General features: G+C 58.7%; 3 protein-coding genes across 3 annotated transcripts in view; 2 read left to right on the top strand and 1 right to left on the bottom strand.

Moving 5' to 3' along the window:
• The window catches only part of VDAG_08556 (uncharacterized protein), a gene marked incomplete at both ends in the record, with an annotated part of 2218 nt that extends 1623 nt beyond the window's left edge, over positions 1–595 (top strand). The window contains one exon of the mRNA XM_009652865.1: positions 58–595. Within this exon, the coding sequence (XP_009651160.1) occupies positions 58–595 (538 nt within the window). The remainder of the gene's footprint in view (positions 1–57) is intronic.
• A 1670-nt stretch (positions 596–2265) lies between these two features.
• VDAG_08555 (uncharacterized protein) lies at positions 2266–4521 on the top strand (the record flags this gene model as incomplete). The annotated part of the gene is made up of 1 exon (XM_009652864.1): positions 2266–4521. One exon carries the CDS (start codon positions 2266–2268, stop codon positions 4519–4521), a length of 2256 nt encoding a protein of 751 aa, XP_009651159.1.
• Positions 4522–6492: 1971 nt separating this feature from the next.
• On the bottom strand, positions 6493–7249 carry VDAG_08554 (uncharacterized protein; the record flags this gene model as incomplete). The annotated part of the gene is made up of 4 exons (XM_009652863.1): positions 6493–6555; positions 6647–6965; positions 7019–7044; positions 7133–7249. 4 exons carry the CDS (start codon positions 7247–7249, stop codon positions 6493–6495), a joined length of 525 nt encoding a protein of 174 aa, XP_009651158.1.
• Positions 7250–9122: the final 1873 nt, after the last annotated feature.

Below are 9122 nucleotides of genomic sequence, written 5' to 3'. Positions count from 1 at the left end.
GCATGTGAGGGGCGCGGCGGCGGCCGCCAAGCGAACGCACATCTTCTACTCTGATAGCGACGGGTCGGAGGAGGGCGAGTTCCTCAGCGAGAAGGTCAAGCCGCGGGCGGCACCAGGCCAGATGCGCATGTCGACCAACATTCAGTTCAACTCGACCATGCCGAGCACAGCCTTTGCGGGCCAGCCTCCCCTGCCGCCTGGACCGCCCCCGCCAGGCCCGCCACCGGGCAACCCTGGGTCGTACTCGAGAATGGCAACGAGCTACGGCGCACAGTCGCACGCATTACCACCGAGGCCACCAGCGCCGGGGCAGCCTCCCTCTGGGCCGGGCGCGCAGCGAGGTGGTTACCACAACGTCCCGCCTCCCAAGGGGCCGGCGGCGCAACCGAAGAACAAGGCGAAGGGCAAGAACATACCGCAGAGCAACAAGAAGAGAGCAGCGATGCAGCAGCAGCAGCAGCAGCAGCAGCAGCAGCAGCAGCAGCAGCAGCCTCAGTCACAGGGCTCGTCCCAACAACAGAACGGCTCGAGAGCAAACCAGCGAAGGGGCAACGGTGGTAGTAGGAGACCCAGACGGGGCGGCAAACAGGGCTAGTTGATCCGCGCCCTAACTCGGCTGTTGGCAGGCGGGCGAAGAGGTGTGGCGGTTCGATGGGAGGCCTTTGGCTTGAGACTTTTTCTGGCTCGAGACCTCTGACGATGACACGGCACCAGCGGGTGACTCGTTTTGCTTTGCCAGACTTGCTGGCAAAGAGTCACAAACACAGACGGGGCAAGGATGCCCAACATGACATGTATACTACACAGCATAGCCAGCTTGCTATGCGTTGTTCGATGAGAGGGCATCTCGGAGCGAAGGGGGCCATGGCATGGGAAGGAGGCTGTAGCAGGAGCAGTAGCAGGATGAATGAATCAGAGGCTATATGATTTAGGGTGGGTGTTCAAGGGGGGGTTGAAGGGGGGCAGCCAGCTGTGATGTGGTGATGGGCGACAAGTCACGACTCAAGCTAGGATGGAGGGGGGGCTCGTCAGGAGTGAGTCAAAACAAGGGCCAAAAACAAGGGCCATTGTGTGGCCTTGAGTTGTCGGACTTGGGTTGGCCTTGTCTCAATCGAAGCCCAGCCGTTGACAACGGATCAACGGGGTCTTTATCCACCTTGTGGCTGTGTAGTCAACACAGCGCAACACAAGACGACCAACACGGGCTTGTGGCACGACGACACACGGCTAGAGGAAGAAACGCCGCGCTTGTCTCGACAGAGTCTTGACAAGAGTCTCGACGAGTCCCCACGCGCAGCCACGCGACGCGTTTCTCTCGGACGACCAATCACACATTGGTATGGAAACAATGATCCAATCAGAACACTCGGCGCGCGTGTCTCAACCGTGACAGCGCTAGCCTTTCCAACTCTTTCCAACCGCGAGGATCCAGTCAACGGCCGGCCACTGCGGCAGACCAGGACCCCCAAGACGGACGGACCGTGGCATCCAGGGGTCGAATGCAGGTGGCCAGCGCGCCGGGCCAGTCAGGTCGGCCGGCGCGCCGAAAAGTCGCGGTCGAGGGTGCGTGCCGGTACGCTACTGCACGGCTGGGCTTCTCCCCCCCGCATTGTCCACCGTGAGTCACCAGCCAGTTGTTTCTGCGGGGGGACGCATCTCTCTCGCAACTCGCAACAACATTCGCCGTCCTGCATGCAGCCAGACCGGGTGCTTGTAGGGGGCTGCGCCATGAGCGTGAGGCAAAAACAGAGACGGAGACTATGAAGAGAAGGAAAGTACGGGGATCAGAAAGAAAGTGGGGGGGCTAGGGAAGGCCGGTGACCAGGCTGAGAGGCATGGCTATATCAGGACCCGAGGGGCCTCTGACTGGGCCGCCTTGACGGCCTCGCTTTCACGTTCACGACCGTTTCATTTTCCCCGTCTGTGTCTTGTGTGCCTGTATCTGCTGCTGCTATTTCACTGCTTTGTTGTATGAGCGAGTCTCTCTGTGCCGAGCTCATCCTCTCTCCATCTCCCCCCCCCGAACCCTGTCCAACACCTTGTCTCTACTGTCCTCGCACTTGACCACACCTGGCTTCGGAATAGCCTCACCTCGCCATCATCAGCCAACGACACAATCAACCAGCACGCCAATCAACAACATAACACAAGCAAGAAATACACCACCTCGATCCTCATCAACATTCTGAAAGACATATCTCTTCGCATCGTCGAAAATACTTCCACCAACCCGACAACCTTGCCGAAAACAATGCAAGAGCCGCCATGGACGCCCAACCAACAACCCCGTTTTATCGTCTCTGGCAGACAGACAATCAGCACATCCGCGACCGCATCCTAGGCCTCCTCCCACACGAGGATATTGCCGCCCTGCGCCTCGCCTCCTCTGCATGCTGCAACATCACGACCAAGCGCCTCTTCAAGCGCATCCATGTCACCTTTACCCCCAACACCTTTACCAAGCAGTCCCGCGTCCATGCTCTCGCTCGCATCGGCCACCACGTGGAGCACCTGACGTTCCACTTTGCGCACTCACCCGCCACCTTTCTGCCGCCCCTCATCCATCCTCTGACCGGCGCCGAGATCTCCTTTCTCTACACGCCGCACACCTCCATGGCCTCAGTCCTCGCCCGTCCCAAGTACGCCAACACGGAGCTCGGCGAGATTCTCACCCAGCAGTACCCGCCCCTCTTCCACGCTGCCACCAATGTCCCCTCCTTTATCAATGCCCTCGCTCACGTGCCGAACCTCCGCCACCTCACCCTGCGCACCCCCGGCCAGGACCCCCGCGAGCGCTACCGTCGCGATGCCGTCGACTATGCCCTCATCAGTCTGCGCATCGCCCTCGAGAGAAATCCCCTGACCGCCCTCTCGCAGCTCTCCCTCGCCCACCTCCACCCGGCCGCCCTGCAGTACCTCAGGGCGGCTCCTGCCGCCTCGCTCGGCGCCCTGCCCTCCTCACCGCGCCGCTGGCGCCAGATCCGCAAGCTCTCTCTCGCCGTCGAGAGTTGGGACTTTTCCGACACCTCGACCCCGGGCCGCGATCACCTGCGCATCATGGACGACTACCTCCGCGCCATGGCCCCCTCGCTCGAGAAGCTGTCCTTCACCTGGCTCGGCCTGCGCGGGCCCTGCCCCCTCGCGCTGCCTGCCGATCCCCTCTTCGCGGCCCCCTCCTCGCGCGCCAGCAGGAAGCTCTTCAACGAAGTCACCTCGCCCATGTCCCCGCTGCCGCCCGCCCCGGGCCGACCCCCCATTCACTTCCCCCGCCTGCGCCACATGGGCGTCCGCAACGCGACTATGCACGCACCGCAACTCGCCGACCTCGTCGGCGCCCACAGTGCCACCGTGCGCGAGTTTGACTTTGACAATGTCGTGCTCGCCGACGGCGGGCGCTGGAGCGACGCCCTGGCGCCCCTCCGCGGTTCGTCTTCCTGGTCGGCCGAGGGGCCGACGGGTGACGAAGACCGGTGGTCGAGGTCCTGGTCTGGCTCCGCGTGTGGTTCGACGTCTGGCTCGTCACCTACCGGGAGCCTGCACAGCGTGCCGTCGCGGGATGATCTGCCCTCGACGCCGAGCGCTGCCGCGGCCGCCGCCTCGAGGGAGCTGCTCGCTTTGGACTTTGGCGAGGCTCTTGACGGGCTGGAATTCCTCGGCGAAGTCGACGGCGATGACGAAGAGATCGGCGAGAGAAGACGCAGAGAGGACCTCGAGGCTGATCTCGTCAGCGAGATTGCCGCGGCCAGGGAGGCGAGCGCTGCCTTTACGACGAAGCTCAAGAAGAAGCGCAAGGTGCGTAGGAGAGTGGATGAGGTCGTCGTCGATCAGCTAGACGTCAAGACCAAGCAGAGCAGCCACCGACACTGGAGGCCCTCGGACGCCGAACAAGAGGTCGAGTCGCGCGACAAGCAGCATCACCGCCGTCACGGCAGCCGTCACAGGAAAAAGCGACATGCCGAGGACGACAAGGAGAGCCGCCCCAGCCCCGGCCCCAGCCGCAGCAACAGCGACCGCTCAATCCTCCGCAAGCAGCCGTCCAACATGTCGTCGATGGCGCCCGAGGCGGAGTGCCACCGCCCTGCCGGCCCCGTCCGTACGCTGTCCAACATTAGTGCCCCCATCATGGACACCACCCAGCAGCCGGTCCTCCTGCAGCCCACGACGTACGACCCCAACCGTCGCCACGCCGCCGACGTGGACCCCGACGAGGGCATCTCGTCTGTCCAGCGCAACATTGAGCAAGAGGAAGCCCACCGTGTGCTGGCCGAGGACGCCGCCGCGCGGTCGAGCGCGCTGCAAAAGGCAAAGGAAGCCGTGCTGCTTAAGCTCTCGGCGCAGTTCAGCAGCAGCAGCAGCAGCAGCAGCAAAAAGCAGGTACCCTCCCACGGTCCCGACAGCTGCGCCATGGCGGCGCGTCTCAGGGAGGGCCTGTTCGGCAAGAGCTACGTCAGCGTGCTGCCTGACGCGCGGAGCATGTCGAGCCAGTCGGCACTGGTGCCCCTGATGTTTACGAGGTCATGAATAGTCCAAGTCTGAGTCCGACACCATGTTTTCTGTTGCCCTGTCACAAATGTGTAAACGACCTTCTACATTCTTTGATCGCTTGTACGGCCTGTGGAGCTGGAAAGGGTGGGCGGGAAGGGGGTGTTCCGGAGGGGCTTATTACGATTTTTCTACTTGCTTCTTCTTTTCGATGAATACATAACGTCATGTTCTCTTACGCTTGACTTCTCGTATAGTTTTGTCTCATATGTGTCCAGGTCTGTCTGTCATATAAAGACAACCTGCTTTCGCCTGTTTACCCTGCCGATCAATACGGCGTGGGTGTTGCCGCTATGGCGATACATCAGTCCCGGGAAGGTCATTGCTTGCGTCTCGGCCTCTGTAGAATGTTAGTATGCGCCACTAGCATTTCAAATCAACATGGCGAGTCTTAAATGGTTACAACGATGATGCGGACGGCCATACATGCCAGACATAGGCATCTACAGACATTTCCTTATGGCCCAATCGTAGCTCACAAGTCCACAGGTGCCAAACCTTGCGAGGCTGCCGTGCATCGACTACCCTAGTCTCACACGACGCCTCGTTGCGGCAAACTGAGCAGGGTCAAAGTGGCCCCGGAATGCCTCTGCGGATTCGAACGTGTCCCGGTCGACGAGCCCGCGAGTTCTAGAATTCCGACCCTGAGCGTATCACCTGCAACGATATCCAGCACGAGGGCGAACGTGCTGTGCTCAACAGGAGAGAATGTGACAGCTGTCAGGTCTCGCCCCTTCAGCCTTGACAAGTTCCCGAAACCGGAATCTGGCAACAGTCGTGCAATAATAGTCGTATTTTCATCCGCAGCATTGGGATGATTCGTTACCGGAACGTAGAGAATAGTCACGGGTGATCTGCTGCCCGATGTATGTCGAAGCTCCTGAAGACAAAAAGACCCGGTCTGGAAGGACCAGCACTCAAGGTGTATGTATCGGCTCCACTTCAGGCAAGACTGTTCGAGACCACTCTCGTCGCGGAAGACGCTCAACTCGACGGATTTCCCGTCAGGCCTCTCTACCCAGACTTCAGCATCAAAAAGCTTAGAGACATCCTCTAAGTTAGGAGGGATGATGTGGTAGTACGGATGACCAAACAAACACCGTCCGCCTTGCGATACCCAGGACCAGCTCGGGAATTCCGAGAGCCTGGCGAGCCCAGCCTTCCTGGTTCTCGCCTGTAGCTGCCAGTGCAACCCGGCCAGAAATGCCTGCTTTGACGATGCGCCGCTGAGAGGCTCCGTGCCTGAAGCTACGACGGGTATGCCCCAGTAGGAGGCACAGCCTTTGTTGACTTTCGCCCACCTATTGAGGACGCCCGTGATAGCGGCGAGCCGGTCACTCGAGAAACTGAGCTGGCGTTTGCAATAGTTGGCAATCACGGCCCGTATTCCATGTGGGCTGTTGATGTGGTTCCATTCTGGTCTCTCTCGGTGTTCCAAGCTCCCCTCGTACGCAAGAGGCTGCGTTAGGTGCTCAAAACACATCATATCGTGGCACTCAAAAGAGACCTCATAGTTGGAGAAATACAACCTTCTCCTCGAAAGACAAGTCTCTTGAAATGACCAGCCACGAGTCGCCCACTTCGATTTCGACACCTCGTTTAGCTGCCAGTGGTGGCTGAACTTGCCAACCAGATGTCGCTCGCCTATTCTCTGGTTTATAGGAATGTGTTGAGTTCGGCTTAGTGTCAAACCTGGCAATCCGTAGCCAGGATCCTTGGCTCCAACGGCGACAATGGTGAGCTCTGCGTCGCTGTATATCTGATCCATCCTTTCAACCTGGCTCATCTTGTGGGTCTGGTCATCTTGCCAGATACAGTAGCGGTCGATCCATACGTATCGAAATCAAAGCTTGACTACAGCTCGCATCGTGTCGAGGATCACGGGGGGTAGATCATCTGGTAAATTTGGATAATTGTACTTTTCTGGAGGAGCACTCCCCCACGCGTAACTCAATGCCACGTAAGGGTATTTCCTGTTCGGATCCGGTTTGATGATACGTCTTGCCTCACAATCTATCAGTTTCAGCCGCGGCACAGGTTGTAGGTTTCCTTTCCTGCGACAGTTCTCGTGCTGGTCCTCGCAAAGCTGGATCCATGAACGCACAAAGTCGTAGTCAATCGTTTCCTCCAGCAAGCGCCGTCCCTGCATGGGCAGGTCAAGAGGGCGCCGAAGGTCGACAGACGGATTCGCTACCAGCGATACTAAGGACCCCGGGAAGTCTCGATGGGCGAACCGCACGAACAAAGTTGTGCTGCCAAACGACTTGGCCTTGGCCTCATCGTATTGGACCTGGTCCATTATGAGTAGGAAGACTGATGTCGCGGCATTCATGGCATGTTGCTCCCTCCTGCTTGTGGCTATATCATACAGAAGGTCTGATTGGATAGCTAGCAGGACCTTCTTCGTCTCACGTGGGGTATGGCTATCGGGGTTCAGCGGGCGCCCAGCAGCGAGCAAGTGCCCAATGCCACCCACAATCTCGCAAAAGGGACAGCTGGGGACTATGCCTGGCGGTTAATGTGCGACGATTTCTTCTCGAGTGAGACGTCTCCAGGTTGCGGCATGTTGGATATATCTGTCCCATCTGACGGCCTCGCTCTCGGGCGAGGGAGCTGGCGGCAGGCCACTGAAACGAGTCGGATCGAAAAGACCCTCGATGTTGAGGTTGGCGCAAATGGGGCATAGCCGGTCGTCGAAGAATGACATTGCGTTCGTGAAGCTGGTATTAACTTTTTCTAGACCAGATTTGTTTTCGGGCTCACACAGTTGCAGAGTGAGAAGACGACGAGGAGACATCGTATCGAGGCATTTTGCTTTATGCAGGCAACCATGGCCAAGAATGCGCAGCGCAGTGCATCCTGAAACACCCTTCCTCGGGGTATGCCTTGAGGACCTTCTGCATGTTGCTCACGGTCGTCCGGACCTTCAGTGAGACTCAGCACGGCGGGTCAGTTAGCACTAGTCTTCGCAACCAGTTTCTGTCGATCAATCAGCGTATAGAGAAATCAAAAACACCTCTGAGCTGATACAGCGGCAACGATTGCTATGCATATTCAAAAGAAGACAAGCCGTCTCATCCTCATGAAAAAGCCAAAACAGGACAGATGAGGCCTCTGACCGATCTCGCAGTAGGCCCGTCAAGAACGGCCTCTGGCCACCCTGCCGGATGCTGGCACAAGTCCGCGTGGCAGAAGATACAATCACGCCATGGAGGCTCTGCGTTCGGCAGTAGTGAGGACGGAGGTGGGGGACACGGCCCACCGTCTCGGTGTTGTCCCGGTCAAGAGGGTCACTAGCAGCGGCAGGCAAGGACTGGCAAGTTCCGGCGAAGCTGTCAAGCACCGGCGCCGGTACCTCGCGCCTTTCAGTTGATGGTGCTGGCCCAACCAAGGACAGGATGATCGTGGCGGGGAGGCGGAGACATGGCCGCAAACGGCGATACAGTGTGCCGGAAGACGGGTTGGACTGACACAGACTCTGAAGCCGGGGGTGGTATAGAGTTTTGCGGCAAGTGATGACTGAGATTAGCCGGCCGTGCCACTGCACACTGCACGAGGTACAGAAGATTATGATTGTGATAAGTGATGGTGGTTCGAGGCGTGCGACGATCAGACTGGATGCTGGGCCTGCTGGGTCGCTGGCCCTACTGGGTCGACTGGTACGACGTTGGGTGTTCCAGACACGCTAATGCAGTGAACGCTAGTTGGTCGAGGGAGGAACGGAGTGATGGGATTTGATGGCGATGATGGTATTTGTGAGTACGACGTCGTATTGATGGTGGTGAGGATCGTGATGCTAGCCGTGTCCGAATGCTACTGTTCGAGACGAGGCTCCAAGTACAATGGGACCTCAGGTGGCCCAAGTAGGTATTTAGGTGGTAGGTACCTATAGGTAATGAGATGACAGGTACGGGAAGGCACGACTGAAGAATATCTACCTACCTAGGTAGGTGGAGACTGCCATGCCACAGAGACAAACGCAGCCAGACGGGCAGTCGCGCACGAGGAACACACCTGGAGTGGCAGGGGCGGGGCAGATCCGGGCAGGCAAAACCAAACAACGGCAGCAGGAGCAGCTGACTCATCCGGGGCAATCTCCAGGATGCGAGGCGAAATCACTGGGCGGCGACAAGCCTGTCACTCATGCTGGGTCTGGACCGCCTGGGCGACAGGGGGCTCCCGGCTGTGCTGTCTCGCCTGTCTTGCCCATGTCCACTGTTTTCCTCTTCCAGGCAGGAGCTTGTCCTCGCTGATCGCTGATCTGCTGGATCGCCCCATCTTTGTTCCCCTTCATTCATCCGCATTCACGGTCGAGTGCCCCATTCTGTCATCAACGCCAGTCATCCGTCCATCGTATTCCGCCATTCTCTGGGGAGCGTGTGTTCTGGCCGAGCCCTGGCCTCATAGGTCCCCTCCCCGAACGTTCCGGGAAAGCACTGCTTGCTTCTCATCGCGATCACTTCCAAGCGCTTGTGCCAATACGTACCGTACATGTACAGCCAGCACTGCTGATACGACTGACTACGCATCTTCCTGGCTCGCCCGAGGAAACGAAAGGAGTGAGTGGCCTGTACCTACAT

The sequence above is a fragment of the Verticillium dahliae genome, genomic scaffold, assembly GCF_000150675.1.
Source record: "Verticillium dahliae VdLs.17 supercont1.21 genomic scaffold, whole genome shotgun sequence".
In the NCBI taxonomy this organism is placed as follows: domain Eukaryota; kingdom Fungi; phylum Ascomycota; class Sordariomycetes; order Glomerellales; family Plectosphaerellaceae; genus Verticillium; species Verticillium dahliae.
Note: the sequence above shows the minus strand (reverse complement) of the source record. Positions and strands in the feature narration are given on the sequence as shown.